This window comes from Colossoma macropomum, unplaced genomic scaffold (assembly GCF_904425465.1).
Source record: "Colossoma macropomum unplaced genomic scaffold, Colossoma_macropomum, whole genome shotgun sequence".
NCBI classification, from domain to species: Eukaryota; Metazoa; Chordata; class Actinopteri; order Characiformes; family Serrasalmidae; genus Colossoma; species Colossoma macropomum.
Genome location: NW_023494785.1, coordinates 36,124,045 through 36,144,549, shown reverse-complemented (window position 1 = coordinate 36,144,549; position 20,505 = coordinate 36,124,045). Strand labels below are relative to the sequence as shown.

General features: G+C 39.5%; 1 protein-coding gene across 1 annotated transcript; it reads left to right on the top strand.

Moving 5' to 3' along the window:
- Positions 1–194: 194 nt before the first annotated feature.
- pbxip1b (pre-B-cell leukemia homeobox interacting protein 1b) lies at positions 195–18,698 on the top strand. The gene is given in 11 exon segments (XM_036592786.1): positions 195–296; positions 4,095–4,172; positions 5,389–5,547; positions 6,386–6,692; positions 10,428–10,661; positions 10,761–10,784; positions 11,899–11,945; positions 12,913–13,029; positions 13,125–13,392; positions 15,623–16,340; positions 16,342–18,698. Coding segments are annotated over 10 exon segments (3,234 nt in total). The 5' UTR covers positions 195–296; positions 4,095–4,109; the 3' UTR covers positions 17,639–18,698.
- The last annotated feature ends 1,807 nt before the right edge of the window (positions 18,699–20,505 follow it).

Below are 20,505 nucleotides of genomic sequence, written 5' to 3'. Positions count from 1 at the left end.
ACGTGTGACCAAAATTAATATTGCAAAAATAACTTGGAACCATTGCTAACATCTTAAAAGAGGCCGTTTGGCTCCTTGTCACCTGTGTCTGCCAGTCATTCTGGCCTTCTGCCCTCCTATTGGTGGAGCGCTGTGAGCGGAGGCGGGACTTTGGTGAACATTTGACTTCTGATTGGTGGAGAGCGATTAAGGTCAGAAAAAAAAAACAACAGACTAAAATCTGTCAGACTCGCACTCGACTCAAGGCTTTCACACTCAGGCAAAGGAGTGAACTGGGGGATTTTAGAAGTTCTGAGGTAAGATATTTTCTTTATCTACTTCTGTATTGTTTCTCTTAGATAGCTACGAAGTTTGTGGTAGCCTGTTGTTTACTTCGACACAGCATCAAAACTTTCCCTTCGTTTCCGGCATGTGTTGTGTTTGAGCTCAGATAAGCGAGCTAAGCTAGCTGTCAGCCTCAGAGTTACACTGTTGGCCAAAAGACAAAATGCAGGAAATAACAGGCTTTCATCCTAATACACCAACATTAGTATTTTAATACATTCTTTCAACGAAGCAGAAGTTAGCTTTTAACTCGCCAACTTCTTATTCGAATTTTCCGTTCCACCTTAAATGCTGCAGCAGTTACCATTCTGGTGCCTGAGGCTGAGGCGCCAGACTGGAACTGCTGCACCCTTTAAGGTGGAACGGAAAATTCAACTTCAGGATTAACATTCGACAGACTTTTACCTTGTTTGGGCACTTTGACGCCGAGGAAGCGAGAGGATGACGAATGAGCGGGATAACCTGAACATTAAACATCGTCCACGGTGCTGTGGCAGACTTTTAAACAAATCTAACGAGACTTTTCTGGTGTGTCTGTCGGTTCACCTATTTCCGTTGGCAGATGCTATCGTTGTATGTGTTCCTGCAAACTTACCTGCAGCGTTTGTCATTTCTGCAGTATATGTACTTAACCTTTAAATGGAAGCCGCTTTGTTGATTTGATGCAGCTCCCAGAAAGTCTAATTTGGCTTCAGGCTCTGTGGTCAAGAACTTTCCCCTTTTACTATGAGAAGAAGTGCCAGCTTCATGCCTCAGTCATAGTTACAGCAGATTAAGTGCTTGTTAACGCTTTAAAGGGAAACTCCACCGACTTTTCAAAAAATTCTACCCAAATAAATGGTTGAGATGTAAACAAAGTTATTCAGAGCGATTTGGTGTGAAATGCTCTGTTTTAGAGAAACTTTCTGAGTTTGAAATGTTAACAGTGGTGGTGATGGGAACCGGACAGTGCCTCTGAAAGCTCCCTTAAGTTATTACATGAAATGGTTACATATGCTGCCTGATGTCTGACACATGAAAACGTTTTGGCTTAATGCATTTTAATTCACTTGTTTTAACCCATTGATGGTGGAGGGGTATGTGCAGGGTGCTGTAAGACAAAATAATCCCCAAAGAAAACTTACTTTTTCAGATTTATGACTTTTACCATCATCAGTATTACATATGAAAGCTCAGAAGACATTGGTGATTTTGGATAGTAAATAAAATGAATATGGATAACTCTGTTCATGTCTCAATGACTTAGTTATTCAGAAATTTTGAAAAATTGGTGGAGTTCCCCTATTACTTAAATGTGTTGTAAAAGGAAGATAATTGTATTGAATGGTGTTTTCTGTCCGTATCCCTCATATTCAGCTCAGTTGACCCCCCCCCCAGCACTATTTTTAGCTGTTATCTATTTAAGTCATTCCACTATATCCTGAGCAATTCTCATGGCCCAAGGCTACATTCACCAGCCTCTCATGGGAGACCCTCTATTAGCAGACCCAAATTACTGTGGCGAGGGGAAGAAAAAAGATCCTTAATATACAGTGAAGTGTGTCACAAAGTGTCACGCCAGTGATCACTTCTTTTTTACGACTTTGTAAAGATGGCTCGATACTAGTTTTGCCCTTCCGGTACTGATACTGAAGCTTGTGTTTTGTAAGGTGTGTTGTGCTCGGATTGTATTTATATATACAGTACTGTGCAAAAGATATAAGATAACTTTACAAAGTTTACGAAACTGAAGTTGACAAAATGATTAAAAGATACAGACAAAATGTGACTCCTAACAACCAGCTGCAAGACCTGGTTGACCTCCAGAACTTCAGACAAACAGCACTTAAAGAGAGAGAGGAAAAAAATCAAGCTGCTTTGATCTGAAAACATCCACAGGTGTTTCTGTCCATCCTTGCACTGTGAGAAGACAGCTCAGCACTGTGGGTCTGAAAGGATGAGTAGCTGTAAAGAAACTGGTACAGAGAAAAGGAATCAGACAAAAAAGAAGAACATTTGCAAGTTAAACAAAAAACAACGGATTGTCCACTGCAGAGTCCAGACCTCAGTGTCACTGAATGTGTTTGGGATTATTTGGATTGTAAAAAAAAAAAGCAGAAAATGCAACGTCTGAGACTGAACTTTAAAGGTGTGGAAAAATATCCCTGCAGATTTCTTTGAAAAAGCAAGTCTCCTGAAAAGAGTGGAAGCTGTTGTGGAGGTTTATTTAGTTGTTGAGGCTTCTTGCAAAATTTTGTAAAAATTTTGTAAAAATCATATTGTTTTTGTTTGAATTTATTTTTTCTTATGTTACAACACAGATCAATAAGCTGGGCTTGGATACTTCACTGGCCCAGAATGCAAGAAGGCACTTGGTTTGGGAATAACCTAAGCCTCTCGTGTCCTCCATCTTTCCTTTCCTTGGTTATCCTCTCACCTGCTGGTCAGCACTCACACAATTATATGCAGATATAGAAAACGCATTCTGTTCCATGCTAGTGTTAAATGTTGTCAAGATCTATTTCTGTCCACCTCATTATCAGACCACTCAATGTGATTTGTAATCTGATCGTAATACGATCACCCACTTTTCCCCACTCAGCACCGTATTTTTCTAGCTTTCTCTGCAGCTGCCCTGACTTGCATATGCAATAGAGGTGGCGCGGTTCTATGACAATGCTGTTAATTCATTAAGTGGGCGAGATGGCCCAAATTGTGACTGACCGGTGCGTATAGCATTTTTATAATGTTTAAATAATATTTGACCATTTTTTAGATATGACCAAAATGAATTTAATAAATTGACACAAAGTTGATATATGAGATTTTTCAGCAGGCCCTGTGGCCCCCAGTGTGCTATAGGGTACGTGCAAAAGAACCCAAGACCAAACTCCGATAGAGAGGAAATTGGACAGTTGTTTTCGGAAAAAAGTTGGCAGTTTGTAGAGCCATTTTATTGCTGTCAGTGAAATTGTAAGCTATAGGGTAAGGCTCTGTATCGCTGACTGAAATACTTCATAACTGAATTTGGATCATGATTATATCATTTGGCAGACAATAATCATCTAAATTTACATTATCTTCCAAGCTTAGTGCCCTGTCTGGTACTGTAGTGTTTGTAAAAGGGTTACTTGTTGCAATTCTGGCCATAAAGAACACCAAAGAAGTTCCTTTTCTTTTTACCAGACCAGGCTTCAGCGCTAAAAGGCTCATTTGTACTCAAAGTCGTAAACCAGAATGACTGTCAAGTCTTTGACCTAGTTGGAAAAGTAGCCCACCGCTACTTTTCTCACTGGTATTCAAATAGCGAGCGGCAACTCCGGCGCAGCGATGCTGCCATGAATGCAACTACCACCTTTGTCTTCCGCAAACGTTTTTCCTATGCCACGGTCATTGACATCCTTAGTTACGCAGCTCCCTGCCAAAACATTTGCCGGCCAGAGGAAAGGCGCTGTGACAACGCAAGATAACTACTAATGAAGTGGAAAAGCATTCACAGCATCTCCATCTTTTGTGGGACCATTTTACCCACTATATTTTCTTCCTTTCTCAGACAGGGGCCTGCAGTGGACTTCGCTCTCTCATGCTCGTCTTTCTGTCTATTGTACCCTTCCCTCTTGCTCTTCGCTCCTGCTCATGTTTGAATAGTCCTTTATTGTGGGCACAATGAATAATACAGCATTCAAATGAGCAGCAGAGCATGGAAATTAACCTGCCGGGCTGCTGTGTCACTCAACCTGGCTCTGGTGATTTGATGCACATGCCTTTTGTGTTTTGCCGTTGCTGGACAGAGCCATCAGGGGGTGATGTCTGACAACAGCAGCAGTGCCAATGGCAACAGCTGGACAATTCTTACGCCAGAGGTGAAGGTATGTGTCGTGGTGTTAAGGTAGGGCTGGCAAGTCTGTATTTGCTGGAGATCTCCGCTGATACCGTTTTCTGAGCTGTGCTGTGGGTGAAGAAGAGAAAGCTTGATGTTCATCCAACTTATGTCTTTGGTGTGACCATTAACCCTTCAAAGCCAACCTAAAAAGTCCTGCCGTTTAATCCGTTCCTCTCCAGTACTTGCATGATTTCTCAATGCTGTTGTTGCCTTCATTTTGTGTATAAAGAACTTGATCTTGCCAAGCTAAAGATTCAGACATTTCTGAACAAGCCAGTGCAAGAATGGGAATATTCTGATTGTACAAAACAAGAATAAGTGCTTAGTGATCTGAATAGCAATCTAAGTGAGCTTGATTTGGGGGAAAAAAATCACTGTCTGTTAAGCAATAAACAAAGCCTCTTGCATCTTTTTTTACAATGATCGAAAGCATTTAGAAAGGCACAGGTTCAATGTTGTGATACATTTCACTCACTGGCCGTAGCTCCTCTGGCAGCAATGTTAAGGGAGTTTAAGAGACCATTAAATGGATGGATGAACCAAATATCAAATGTTGGCCCAAATGTAGTCAGTCAGGCAGATGTTGGTCGTCTGAAGTGTGCTTCTTTAGTCCTGCTCTGGGGCTACAAGGCTGATGTAGCTGACAGGTAACAGAAGCTTATAGTCACCAACTAGCATTTTAGCTGCATGACATGCTTCAAACCAAATGGAGTTAGTTGTTCAGTAATCTCAGATAGACTTGCTTATGTGCTTATGACACTGGATGGCACATGTGTCAGCCTCCAGTCCTTGCAGGCGAGAACAATGCAGACTTCAGTGCACTGCCTCATTAAACACTCCTGACCAATTAGCAAGGCTTCATAAACTGAATTCAGATCATTAGAGGAAGGTTAATGCTAATCTCTGCAGCTTTTTCGGCCCAGAAGGTCCCCAGTTTGACATGCATATTCTTCACTGAGTCAAAGTTGTGATGAATTAGACAGGCAGTTTATTCAGTGCTTACAGGTGAGGAATAAGCTTCCATTGCATCTTGGCTACTTTGGCCTCATAGCTCAAGGGCACAACTAATAAAGCAAACTGAAGACACCAAAAATGTCTCGGTTGATCCACTATTTTGAAGAAAAACTATTAGACAAGTATTAAAATGAGAATTTTTTGGTTGAAACATTGCTTTAAAATGTCTTGTCTATTTCTATAAATAGGAGTCTGGAATAGAAAGTGTGGGTTCATTGGCTGAAGGTCAAGGGGGACAAGTCTGCTCAGAACCAGCACAGCTCGAGATGGAGCAAACAGACCACTCCCAAAGATCAGAGTTCACAGACGGACTTGCTGAACATAACAACGGTCGTGATGCACCTCAGGTTTGCTACCAAATCTTTGCATATCAAGGCTTTTGACATACTGTGGAAATCAAATAGTACCATTCATTCCCCAGTCAATAAATGAATAAATAAAATATAAATATATATATACTTTATTTAATGTAAAAATAAAAAGTATGTTAAATAAAGCAGTATAATAGGTAAAGCAACAATTTACATTAATTCAAACTTCAAAAACAAAATCTAATTTTTCCTGATCCACTTTTTGCAGTGTACAGTTTGTGTAGGCAAATTAAGTTGCAAAGACGTAAACAGCGTATCCGGAAGTCATTGTAGTTGTGATGTCACAACCATTAAGACATTTCCATATTACTGCCTATTCTCTTTAAATGGGGTCCTCAGGACTGACTTTGAGAATGTCGGCTATAAAAGGTCAGTTAATGAATAATTTCTAAATTAACTTAATTGAAAGTAAAGATTTTTTTCCGTCTCCCTTGAGAGATTTTAGTGATGATGGGTTTTATTCCAACAACAACGATATGTAAGAGAAAGAGAGGTAGAGAAAGAGGGGTTGAGCATGGTCTTGTAAAAAAGATTTAAAATGACCGTTTTTGGTATACAAAACCATACAGTCTTTAGGGGTGAAATATCAGTGAAGTGTATGTAATATGGGCCCTTGAACTTAATTTCTAAACAGTTACAGTGATTTTTAAAGGAGCAGGTTATTCTGCACATTCTGAAGTGTAGCAGATCAATATATCACTAGTTATTGAAATTTGTTGAATGATAATTTTCCAGCAAGGAAAAAAATGTTTTTTTTCCAAATTGAATTTACAGTCAGTTTTTGTATTATATTATTCAGCATGTTGCTTTCCAGGTAGCACCTCTAGAGAGCAGTGAAGATGCAGCTGTTCCACACGCTTTCCATATGAAGGAGCCCACCCTCAGTGCCACTCCAGTTGAGAACCTCACCTGTTTGACCGCCGACCCTGAGCAGCAAGGCGTCTCTGCTAGTCACTCTGAAAGTGAACCCTTTCTTGGCCCTGACACAGATTCTTTCTCTGACTCGTACACACACATAAGCTCACCTCCTGAGTCGACCCTGCATCCTGCAGCATCACAGGACGAAGAGGGGCTTTCAGAAGGGGAAGAGAGGCCTGAGCTGAGAAAGACTCTGAGAGAAGGTGAGTAGTGGAAAAAAGACTGACATGGTTGGGGTGGGCTTTTGAACTGTTTTTGCAATTCAAAAATCCACCTTTTTAAACAAATTGTGTTATGAACTTTTTATGTTGATGTAAATAGGAAACTGAATAGTTTATTGTTGGTTTATTGCGCTCAGCTCGTAAACAGGAGATCCGTACGGTTTGGTTGACTGAATTTGCTCTGAATAGTGATGCTGAATCGGGACTCTTTTTGGGGGAGGGGCTTGTTATTGTAAGTTTGTTTTGAAACAGGAGAATTTCTTCTAAACCGAGTTTCATACATCACCATTGTGCGTACAGTTTTTGCAAAGTGGTATGTAATAGGTTTACTGTGGTAGGCTGTAGTTGCTTATGTTCCTTTGGTAGGCTGCAGACATTCAAACAGTGATGAACAGTGGTTACTGAATGTGTGATAACTCCTTATGCAAGAAGATGCAAACGAGGAGATGCATGTTTTTGTGACAGTCTCAGTGCAAGTATTTGCACCACTTTGTTTCCTTCCTGCCATATCAAAACTTGAAGCAGGGAGTAACATGACAATGGCTGCTTTCACACTGCGGTTAAAAGTGGCTCAAATCTAATCTTTTTCTTCATATGTTGCCCAGACTTGCAGTGTGAACAGCAAAAAACACTTTGAATCTGATGTTTTCAGTTCAGGTATAAGACACTTTGGCTTTGTGCACTCTGCAGGTAAAAGTGGCTCAAATCTGATCTTTTTTTGTCTGTGTGTCACAGATTTATCTAGGCTACATCTCAAAATCTGATTTTTGTTGTTTGGTCGTTCTCATTTTCTTTTTTAATATGACCTATATCTGACTCCGGTCTGAGCAGGTTGCGCTCCTAAACTGATTCGCATTCGCAACAGATCACCGATCCACCCGGTGTGTTTGCTCATCCGGAGAACTCAACTATCCTTTACATTTCATTAAGATTAAAACACTTCATGTGACATTAAACTTAGCACGCCCTAAAATGACCTTGTTGGATTGTGTACAGAAAAAGAGTGGAAATGGTGAATTTTTGTGCTTATTTTGAAATGTGGAAGCTAATGAAACAGAGGAAGGAAGCTCGGTCTTCTTAATGTAAGACGAATGAAAAGATGTGCAAAGGAGGTGCAAAATCCAAAAGAGTTGCAAAATCCATATTTGCATCACGATACAATTTGTTTTGGACACAGATTTAGGAAAGAGGTGCATTTATTTATTTGTCTATTTATTTATTTTTTTGGTTATTCTATTTCTGACGCAAAGAAGAAGAAGTAATTCTTTATCCAGTACATTCCCCCATTCGTGTTGGGTGGATGGTCGTTCTTTTGTGCATGAGAGTCAGTTCAGGAGAGTGATCTGTTCAGACTGATGTCAGATATAGGTCTCATTAAAAAGATAAAGTTTTTAAGTATTTGGTGTGTCGGCTTCTATGTAACAACTGTCTCTTGTTTTTTTAATACTAGCGTTAGTAGGAGGACATATGCAGTGCAGATTGACTGCGGTTGAGAGGTCGGTCAATGACCAGCAGCAGCATGAATAACTGCAGCCAGACAGCTTGATCTGTTCTGCATTTTGTTGCGCTGAAACATGTTATGACCGACAAGCAGCCCTGACTTTGAGTGCACTGTGCTATGTATAACTGAATAAGTAAATATTTGTCTTGCCTTGGACTGCTCAGCAGCTTCTTAATATTTGGACTTGCTCCTCCTGCCCCCTTTTTCCCCCCTGTTTGACTGTACTGTACAATTCTTCTTTACATTGCTGACAAATAACATATTGCAAGCATTTTCATAGAATAAATACACGATTGCTCATATTGACATACCAAGCTTTTTAGTTGACCTCTGCAGCAGTCAGTTGACCTGTGAGCCATGCATGAATGACACTGCCTTTGCATTTCAGCGTCTTGCCACCACCGACTGGTGCCCACTTTTTTTTTTGTGTTTCGAGCAAGTTTAGCTGTCCAGGCAGAGTTCTACACAAGTTCTGTGCTCCAATGAAATGAGAAAAGATTCTGCTAATTTCTCTTTCTCTGTTTTTCACCTTCCAAGTTTTGAATGTGGAAGCAATGCATGATGTAGTGCACCACGGCACACTTAAAGAGGCCCATGGATGTCATGGAAACCTAAATTTTCCCTCACTTTTTCAAAATAAGAGTTTGATGAGTTAAGTAAATGAGTTATTAAAATTTTGTCCTGATCTTGTAGCTTTTTTTCTTTTTAAAATCACCACTTGAAAATACCAAGTGTGGGAACATCTCATGACAAATGGGGAGTTTTTTTTTGTGAACACAGAGTTTTTAAAAAGTTTTTGAAGTTATTTTTCTTTTCCTTTAAAGTTGCTGTTTTCTAGATGCAAAGTTTCCTTTCGACAGTGATGGTTTTTGGCTGTTTGAAGCACATAATGCCCACAATAGAGACATTCTCAACCAGTATGTGTTGAAGGATTTGATTGTCCTCTCAGTAATGTAGACTCAGCCACTAGAGGGAAGGGACTAAATGTCTGATAGATGTGGAACAACTGCAAAGGCACACATTAGACTGATTCCATTTCCACAGGGAATTCCAGGAATAGACTCAAATCTAGCAGAGCCTCAGTCTCTGTGTAAGCACACAGCCTCATGAAAACATTAAGCCTGTGTGCATCCACGTGAATGAAAGGGAGCATCCCGATTTGTAAGACATCCTGAATCGCATGCATACTACACAGAAATAGATGCACCTTTATTTCAGTCTTTAGAAAGATTGCTGCATTAATCGGGGCAACCAAAGGATTGTCAGAGGCTTAAGGTAATGTTAAGCAGCTTTTTTGAATCAGTTTCAATGATCAGTTTGATCAGCACTCAAGAAAGCCTGGCTCGCAATCATCGTTCCAGTTCATCCCCAATGCTGGAACAGGAAAGGACCGGCTACAAAGTTGGAAGCATATAATTGTCTGAAATGTCTGGGCATGTTGTAGCAATAACATTCCCCTTCACTGGAGCTAAAGGGCTGAGCCCAAACCATTATCCCTCCTTCACCAACTTTGTTTGCACTATGTGATCTGGTAGGTAGCGTTCTCCCTGGCATCCATCAAACCCAGATCGGATCATTCCAGAGAACATGTTTACACTGCTTCAGAGTCCAATGGTGGCGTGCTTTACACCACTCCAGCAGACGCTTGGCATTGCGCATAGTGATCATAGGCGTGTGTGCAGTTGCTCGGCCATGGTAACTCTCATAAGCTCCCAACACACATATCTTGCATTGTTGCATCTAGAGGCAGTTTGAATCTTTGGTGAGTGATGGGTGATTTTTACGTTCCGTGTGTTTCAGCACTTGGCGGCCCTGCTTTGTAAGTTTGTGTGGTTTACTGCTTTGTGGCTGAGCTGTTGTTGTGCCTACACCCTTCCGTTGCACAGTAACAGCACTTACAGCTGGCTAGGGCAGATCTAGCAGGGCAGAAATTTCAGACTTGTGGCAAAGGTGGCATCTTATGACAGTGTCACATTTAGTCACCGTTCAGTACGACCCATTCTAGTGCCAATGTTTGTCTTTGGAGACTGCATGGCTTTATGCTTGATTTTCTGCACCTATTAGCAGTGGGTGTGGCTGAAACACCTGAATTTAGTGATTAGAAGGGGCTTCTGCATACTTTGGACCATACAGTGTACTCTATGTTTTCTCCTTTAATTTGTCATCCATCTATATTTGCAGTATAAAGGATTATTTTCTGTCTTTTCTTGCTGTAGAGTCAAAGCAAGAGGTTGAAGTGTTGGAAGAGAAGGGGAACGAGGGCGATGGAGTGAGGAGAAGAAAAGTCTCTCTGCTTACCCCTGTGGATCACAGAGACGATGAGGAGGAGGAAGAGGGCGAAGAAGAACCGTTTAGGCCACCTCAAAGAGAAGACGACGTTGGATTCTCCCTTAACAAGTGCATTTTTGGAGCGGTCATTCTTCTAGGCCTGGGCACCATTTTCTTCTCTGGTAAAACTTTTAAAAACATTATGTGTTCACCTGTAGTAAAATAAATATGTGCTGGTTGAGTTAAAGGGCTTTCTGAGATGGAGGTGTATTGTTCTGCAGGTGTGTTCATGGATCTGGATGATGGTAGGTAGCAGGTATGAGTGTGATAGTTGCTTGTATGACAGAGTGGATGGATCACTTGGTAAAGTGCTCCACTGTAAAGCATGCCTGTGTTTTCCAGTCAAGTTCTTTTTGTTTGATGTCTGTAGGTAATATTGTATTTTAGTTGTTTGTTTCGTGATGCATTAGAGGGTTGATTCTTCAGTTTTCAACACATTTTGCAGCTTGAAATCTCAGAAAATAAACGAAACACTTCAAAAAAAATGTTTATTTTCGGAGATTTCAAAATGTGTGTACTTTAGGTGTTAACTTTGTTTGCTGGAACAAGATCCGTTCAATTTTAGAGTCTGCTTTTTCAAAATGACTTTCTTCTTTATTATTTATGAATATTCAGATGTGCAAAGTGATCCTTTCTCTCAACTTTGAATGCACTATTTAATGCTAAGGGTCCTAGTTTAGCAGTATTTTTATAGTATTGTTTTAATTGAAGCTGTAAACTGTCAAAATAATCCCCATTAAATTTAAGCATATGGAGGAAGAGTGGTTCTTGCAACTTCAATATATTCTAGACTTTTAAAAAAAGATGGTTCTTCAGGGGTCTTTTAGTTAAGACAATGGGCTTCATCTTCATAGGTTTTTTCTTAAATTTGTTCTTAAGAAAGGTCCTAAAGAAAAAGTTTTACATCAGATTCATGACACGTTCTTAAACTTGCAGATGAGAATGACTGTATGAGTGGGTGAAAGTGATGAATTCTATTTTAATTTAGTTCTTTTCTAAACGTTTTATCTTTTTCCTAATGATGCTGTAAAAGTGGCAACATATGTACCTAATGCAGTAGTTCATGGATGATGGCTGCTAAGTATTTTAGGTGCATGTCAAAGCTGTTTAGGATGCATTGAGATTCATTATCATGCATGTGGATATGAACTAATCTAGGACAGATGAATCTAATGGATGCTTTTGTCATATTTACGCACATATTGTTCTGCTTGTGTGCATGTTTAGCATTTTCACAAAGGTTTCATGACTAAAGCGGCCCACCTTAGTGCAGTATGAACCGTCAAATCCTGTTACTGTCTTATTCTGTTTCCTATGAGTTTCATATTTAGTATTATGTTCACTTTGTTGCCTTTTTAGAGAGCGATACTGATGTGAAGGAGCTGAAACATCCAGAGCTTCAAAAGGTTAGCTCTTGTTTGGTCTCTTCAGTTCTTATTATTTAGTGCTCTCCCATGGTAGCACGAGTGTCACTGAATTCTTCTTTCAAATGGCCAAAAATCTGTTTTTGGAGCTACAAGGCTAATGTAGCTAACAAGGTCCACCACTTAGCATATTGCAAAGTGCATGCCTAATTTCAGATAGACAGACATGTGGCTTCAGATACTGTGTGACTTGTGACTGAGCTAAAAGCAGTAGTTTTGTCTGTGCTTTTTGTTTGTTTGTTTTATAAATTATTCCCAGAAATAAAATAACAAACTTTTTTAATATTTTTAGTATAATTCTAAAGTTGAGATGTACAAAGTAATTCAAAGTGATTTTATGCAAAGTGGTTCATTGTAGAGAAACTTACAACCACAGAGTATTTACAGTGGTGGTGAATTGAACCTGGGGTTGCCATGACCACAACACAATCATAGCTATTTTATTTACTATCCAGAACCACCAGTGAACCAACGTGTGTGTGTGTGTGTGTGTGTGTGTGTGTGTGTGTGTGTATGTATATATATATATATATATATATATATATATATATATATATATATATATATATATATATATATATATGTATATGTATATATATGTATGTATGTTGATGATGGCAAAATAGTGGTAAATCAGTACTCAAGGTTTTTCCGTGCATGTATCTCCCCAACATGAATGGATTATTTTTTTTAAATGTTTTAGACCAGGCCTTATTACAAAACTATTTAAAAACTGTGTCTCGGCCATCAAACCTTAAACTCATTAAACTCTTCAGACATCTAGTTCCTATCACCACCACTGTAGACAATTCTGACAATTCTAAGTTTCTCTAGAACAAAGCGTTTCACATTAAACCACTCTAAATGACTGTTTACATCTCAACAATTTAATTCTGCAGAAATCTGGTTAAGTAGTTGATATGCATTCATGTGCATGTTTGTGTGATAGGAGTGGCTGAATCTTCAGTCTTCAAGAGACACACCTGCAGGCGTTCAGCCTCCAGAAATATTAGAGAGACTAGCAGAGAAAAGCCAGAAAATCGCTGTATTACAGGCACAACTTCAGGTAGGATGTGCTTCTACCTGCACATTCACTTTTGGTTGCCCACTGCAGTGTCTTGTTTATTCTACAGTCTTCATGTTCCAACCTTTTAAACGTAGGAACAAGAAGGGGAACTAAAAGCGGCGCAACTGCAAGTGGAGGAAGGCAACAAGGAGCGAATGAGGAGGGAGGAGTTGGAGATGGAGAACCAGAGAATGAAAGGAGAGCTGGATAAATTGCCTGCTCTTCAGAAGGAGCTAGAGCACGAGAGCGAAAGAGTGAAGAAAGAGGGCGAAAGAGCACAGAAAGATCTGGAGGCTCTTCCAGGCATGCAGAAAGAGCTGGAGCTTCTACGAGCTAAAGTTACAGAGCTCGCTCAGACCACAGGTACACTTTAATCTAGAGATGGGCAGTATGACTGTGTTGCAGCTGTTGTGATAAATTGAGTCTTTGTGATATCTGCTGAACATATGATGTAGTTCTGTTATCCAGAATTGAGAGGGTTTTAATATGGTCTGCTTTTTGTAGTATTTTAACTTAAGATCTACTGCTAAAAAAAATAAGTAATTTTCTTTCCTTCAGTTGTCATAACACACAATTACTTGTACACAAGCAACTCCAAACCATTGCATCTGTTTGTATTTGGTTTAGCCAAGTGGACACAAAAGTGACCATATTTATTTGTAGTAGTATTTTCACACTTGAAACCCAGTAACTTTACTGGTAATGTTAGGGCTTTGCATCATTCAGACTCACAGCTGTTAATAAAGCAATAAGCCACGAGAGGCTAGGCGTCACTGCAGTTTTATCATAGGAAAGGTGTACTTGGGCACGGCGCAAAGAGTAGTGCCTAAACTCCCTTCCCTGTGATAAAATTGCAGAAATGCACTGCCTCTTATTGCTTTTATAAAACGGCGGCCAGCATAAAATCTGATAAAATACAGTTTTTTTTCTGCAAAACATATAAAGCAGCACTGTTTAATGCAACACTTTCGCTGTACAAGTACTTTTTGGTCACCGAATTACCACCACATCTTTAGCACCAATCCAGCGTCGCCCCTCTTCTCACGCTGAGGCTAAATCTCAAACGGCTCCCTGCTCCCTACATAGTGCACTACGTAGGAATTTAAATACTGGATCCTTCAGCCCAACGGTGCAAAAATATAGCCAAGAAATAGTCATTTGGGATTCATTCACATTCATACTGGACAAAAGATGCACTGTTTGGCTGTTGAGGCTAGAATTTCTAAACTTTCATAGCTCGCACACTATTTAGGGAGTACGGAGTCGTTTGGGCTCCAGCCTGGGTTTGACGCTACTCCTGAATGAAACATGAACATCTAAAGCGTGTATTTACTTTTTCTTTTTTTTTTAGACTTTTATACTGCCGTTTTAGAGTTAATCATACCGTAAGTACTGTAATTCAGGCCTGTGATATTGATGATGGAGTTGTTTAGGCTGTTGGCTATCTTTTAACCTGGTCAACCAATCAGATTTTAGGACCGGAGGTATCCGTTTTATAAATTTTGTTTAACTAGGATGCACACATTCATGTTTGTCATGAAAATCCCATTAAACCTGACATATGACCAGTCGTTCTTTTATTTTTAAGTCATGAATGAAATACACTTCTGGGACATTTTCCCTTTATGAGCAGTTATGCTTTGCCAGCCATGCTGGCAGTAGCAGGCATGCACAAATCATTTTTCACTCCTGTGATTTCTCTTGTGAAACTGAGCTAAAACTTAGCAAAATAACAAAAGTATAGCAGAAACATCTCACTTTTTCAACTGTAATCTAGATGTTACTGTATTGTAAACTGTACAAATTCTGTTTGCATCCAGCTTGAGTTTATACTTAATCCTTTCTTATTAATCAGAAGTGCAGACCCAAAACAGGATGTAATCTGAATGCTAATGTAATTGATTACAGAACTATGTAATTAACTATACAAAGAAATAATTTCATTTGAACAGAAAAGCAAAATAAAAATAAGCATTAATTCTTTCACTTGTAAAGATTCCACCAAATATTTTTAAAAGACCAAGAAATTCGGTCTGGAAGCAGTTAAAGACCAGTTAAGGCTTGGTCTCAAAAAGGATGATTTCTTTGGGTCACATTTGGCCCCCTTTAGTCTTCATTTGGTTTCAGTTAGGCACAGTATTGGACTCAAAAAGGGGTTTTGACCACAGCCTTAGTTTTAGGGGTGTCACCAGTACTTCTAGAACACTCCATGTATCATAGACAAATCATAAAGCACCTGTTAAAAAAAAACACAACTAGTGTATTAAAACCTGCATATACCAAGCAGCTGGATGTCAGCCCATTATGTCATTATCCTTTTAATGTATTTTTATTAACTGTTTGATTTGCGTCCTCCTGTTATATTTGCTAATGTTGAATTGAAGAAAAAAAATACCGTACTATCTTTGCGTAGCCTTTTTGAATTGTGTCCTTAATTTGTAACTGGTGCATTTTCCACTTTTTCACAACCCTCAGAAAAATTGTGGAATTGTTTAAGTATTGTGATATTTTTGTTATATTGCTCATCACTAATTTTAGTTGTTAAATGTTGAGCCAGTTTTGTTTTGACACCATTTATTAATTTTACATTCAGACAGTGCTAAAGCTGTGCCCCCTCTGTCTGCCTCTGCGTCGCCCTCTGCTGGACACGAAAGAGAATTATCAGCCATTCAGGGAAGGAAGGAGCTGAAGGATAAGAAATCACAGGATGAAGTGAAAGAACAGATGAAAGAATGGAGAGACGGGAAGGAAAGGAAAAAAGACAGAAGTGTAAAGGAAGGAAAGCAGGGAAAGGCGACAAAGGATGAGGGAAAAGACCTGAAAAAACAAAAGGTCAGTCCAGACGAAAGCAAGGAATGGAGGGGCAAAGGAGAAAGGAAAGAGTGGAAAGGTGAGAAAGAAGGGAAAAGGGGAAAAAAGCAAGAAGATGGCAAAAGATGGAAAGACGGGGAAGAAAATCGACAGTTCAAAGAAGATGGGAAAAGGGAAAGGAAGGAAAATGGCAAACGACGGAAAGATGGGGAAGAAACAGAGTTTAAAGAACATGGGAAAAGGGAACGGAAGGAAAGTGGCAAAAGATGGAAACATGGGGAAGAAAATGAGTTTAAGAAAGATGGGAAAAGAGAAAGGAAGGAAAGTGGAAAAAGATGGAAAGACGGGGAAGAAAATAGTGAGTTTAAAAAAGATGGGAAAAGAGAAAAGAAGGAAAATGGAAAAAGATGGAAAGATGGGGAAGAAAGTATTGACTTTAAAAAAGATGGGAAAAGGGAAAGGAAGGAAAATGGGAAAACGATGGAAAGATGGGGAAGAAAATAGTGAGTTTAAAAAAGATGGGAAAAGGGAAAGGAAGGAAAATGGAAAACGATGGAAAGATGGGGAAGAAAATAGTGAGTTTAAAAAAGATGGGAAAAGGGAAAGGAAGGAAAATGGAAAACGATGGAAAGATGGGGAAGAAAATAGTGAGTTTAAAAAAGATGGGAAAAGGGAAAGGAAGGAAAATGGAAAACGATGGAAAGATGGGGAAGAAAATAGTGAGTTTAAAAAAGATGGGACAAGGGAAAGGAAGGAAAATGGGAAAAAGTGGAAGGACAGTGAGGTAAAGAGAGAGCTCAAAGAAGAAAGTGGGAAAATGGACTGGGAGGAAGATAAAAAGTGGAAAAAGGAGAAGCGCTGGCAGCTGGATGGTGGAAGGTGGGAGACAAAAGAACGGAAGCATTCGGGAGATAAGGTGAAGGGAGACAAGGAATGGACACTGACAGATGAGAAAGAATGGAAAAATGGTAGACAGGTTGGTTCAAATGACAAGAAAGAATGGAAAGAGAGAAATGAGAGGAAGAAAGACTGGAAAGAGAGGGATGAGTGGGAGGAAGAAAAAGAGAGAGGAAATCCGAGAGGTGAAGGAAAAGCCCGGAAGGAGAGCGCATGGAAAGGACAGAAAGATGATCACAAAAGGAATGGTGGAAAGAAAGAGTGGAAGGAGCATGAGGACAAGCATTGGAGTGGGAAAGAGAGGGAAAGAGCAGAGGGGTGGAAGGAGGAGAAAAAACATAAAGGCGACTACCAGAAAAATGGGGAAAAGTGGAGCAAAAAGGGCAAATCGAGGCAGAGTTCATCGGAAAAGGCGCCCCATCATTCATATAGCGACAGAGAGCAAAGCAAAGACCACGTGCACAACGACTACTGGGCTGAACAGAGAGAAAGGATACGTCATTTCCACGGGTCAACGGAAGAATGCAGCGGGCTAACAGACTGTGCCCATGCAGAGGGGCTAACACCTGTTGGTCAGCAGGATTTTGAGGCTTTACTTTTGGCCTACTTGACCAAGTTGATAGGGCCTGAGGAGCGAGCTTCTAAAAAAGAGGAACTGAATAAGCTCATTGGCGAGTTCTTCACCAACGGAGTCTTTGTTCACGACCAGATACCGTTCAGCGAGTTCGCGGAGGACGTGGCAGACATTTTGGAAGACATGGCGGAAGGAGAGGAGGATGAGGAGCTGGAGGACGAGATGGAGGGATTCGCAAGTGAGGCGATGGAGAAATTTGCACTTCCAGACAGAGGAGGGAATGAAGAGAAGAGGAAGGAGAGTGGAAGAAAGAGAGCTGCCGGCTGAAAGAAGTACTAAAAGTATAATGAACATGATGGTATATAGAGGTAATGAGATTGAAGGGTGTTGTGTACATTTCTGGAGGCTGTTTCAAAAAGCAGGATTTCTTAGTTAGCTAATGTTTGCGGTACGTAAGCTAAGGCATAAGCAGCCATTAGCCTCAGAGCTCCAGTGTAAAACCTAAAGAATCCTCCAACACCAAACATCTCTTGGCTGATTAACTGCAGTCAGGAAGGTGGACAGATGTGTACATTTGATGGATTTCGCTTTAGTCCAAAAGTGAGGACTTTCCAAGAGAATAGTCCTTTAGCTCGCTTAGGTTATCCCGCTAACTAACTAATCCTGCTTTGTGAAATATTCCTTGAAGCATAAGGAGAATCTGCTGTTGTATGACGAAACCACATTTTTCATTTTTTTCACTTTTGAAAAACATTTCACTGCTGTAGATATGAGCCATTGTTATTATGACTTTGATAATATATTTGAAACTCTCTCACTGTCCGCTTGATCTACGGTTACTCAGTCTAGAACGACATTCAGGTCTGTCTTTCAATGCTACACAGTTCTTTAGGGCTGGCCCGAACAGCATTTTACAGGCTTCAGATACTCGTCGGTGTTTCCAAACAAGCGCCCAAATACACATTCTCAGAACAATATTTGCATTGCTTAATTACAGTTATTGTTAATTATGTTCATTACTGCAGTTCAAAATATAACCAGTAGGTGGCTGCGATGAAATCACAGTGAATTGACTCAAATCAGCCGTGGTGTAAGGCTTTTAGCCTACCTAGCAGTACATGGATAGTTATCACTGTGCACAGTTGTGATGATTCACTGTCCTGCCTTTATGGACCTTATATTGCTTATATTGCACATTTTGCATGGAGAATTATTATACAATCATTTAAAGTTTCCCACAACAGCAGTGCTGTTAGTTGTGCTCTTAGGTGATGTGGATGTCTAAACCAGATATAGTTTATTTATTTTTAGCATGTTCCATATATTGGTGAATATTTGATGCATTTCAGTAAACAGCAAAAAAAAGCAATTCAAATAACCATAATATGAAATGGTAATGTAATTATTAAAGTGAAAACACACCTTGAGCTCTTCCTGTTCAAGACTAAATTCAAAAATAGAAATATTTGATAGTTGCAGCACTAGTACTGTAGTAGTGGATGGTATGTCATGTATATTATAAATAAAACCATTCTAAGTGCTAAAGTAACTTTTTAACAAGAACAATTTTAAATAGCCAAAGTAAATCTGAAATATTTATGTTGTGCAAAATATTAAGACCACAACTGATCTATATACAATCTGCAATGTCTGTGTATATATAATATCTATATATACATATACAATATCTCTCTCTCTCTCTCTCTCTCTCTCTCTCTTATATATATATATATATATATATATATATATATATATATAATATATATATATATATATATATATATATATATATAGAGAGAGAGAGAGAGAGAGAGAGAGAGAGAGAGAGAGAGAGAGAGAGAGAGATAAATGTCTAAATTGCTTTCAAACACTAGCCCTAAGGACCCAGCAAAAATTGTTGTTTGATGTCTTTATTTCTACAGGCCAGAAATTGGCTTCTTACTCAGCAGCTTCTTATTTGCCTTTTTAGAGCAGCAGATACATTTTGGCTCCTGTACAGGTGTCTGAATGCAACTGCTGCATCATTTAAGGTGGAATGGAAAATTCAAACAAGCCATCTTCAGCTTTGTTGAATTTCTCACCTCTTGTATTGGATGTGTGTCCCATACAGTTCCCCTTCAGACCATCAGACACTATTTATTTGTTATTTGGAAAATATCACAGTTGTTTATGCTTCAGTACCAGCTGGTCCACCACAGCCTTGTCTCACGCAGATGACTGACAGATGAGTTAGGCGGCTTCTTTAAGGCGGTACAAGAGACAGTCGCTTGGGTGTTCGTGTAAGGCTAAGGCTAAGGCTAACTCCTAAAGAATGGCCATTCTTTAATGTCCGCTAAACAAATTGGACTACTTCAGATGCAACGGGCTAGACAGCAGAAACGTTTGAAGCCGTATGGAACGTCCCTTGCTTCAGCTAAACGGGATAACGTTAGTGTGGTTTGCACTACACATCACGTTATCTGCAGCATACTGGCACTCATTCCTCATACCTGAGGTAGAATGAATCATGTACTGCCCACTTCTATACTAGTCTGTAAATACCTTGGCTAATGTAAATGTGTTGTAGTTTAGGCTACATTTTTTGAGGCTTAAAGAAAGACTATATACTAAATAGGTTCGAGTACCAACGTAATGCATGAGCACACGAGTGTTCACATTATTCGGGCCAGCCCTACAGTTTATAACTAATTTGCAGACTGTTGTAAACTTAACACAAGATTAGCGCAGCAATATTTATATGTGTAGTTTAAAAATGATACTGTTACGTTTTGTTGTTATTGATTAAACGGCACCGTAGTCTGCTTGCTAAACACCTGACTCTCCACCAAACTATATCGGTGGTGTGCTGCGGAAACCTTGTTACTTAGATCATTTTTTAGTTTTTACATCATTGGGAAGCTCTGATGGTTTAAACCACTATGTAATACAAGTCCAATGGACAGTGGGCAAAGAAGTCCCCTCGCAGTGCTCTTCTCTTGTTATTTTTGGATGCACTAGTCTTTGTTACAGACAAAAGTTAAAAACAGTTACTAAAATGATACTACTTGAAACCTTTTTGTTAACAAAATAGTTTTTGTGTGTTAGTATGACAAATTAGTTTTTGAAATAAGTACAATTCAAATTAAGACCTTTTGTTTTGAAGATTAAACAGAATGTCATGTAATTCTTGTCTTAGCTTTATGTTAAGCAGCGCC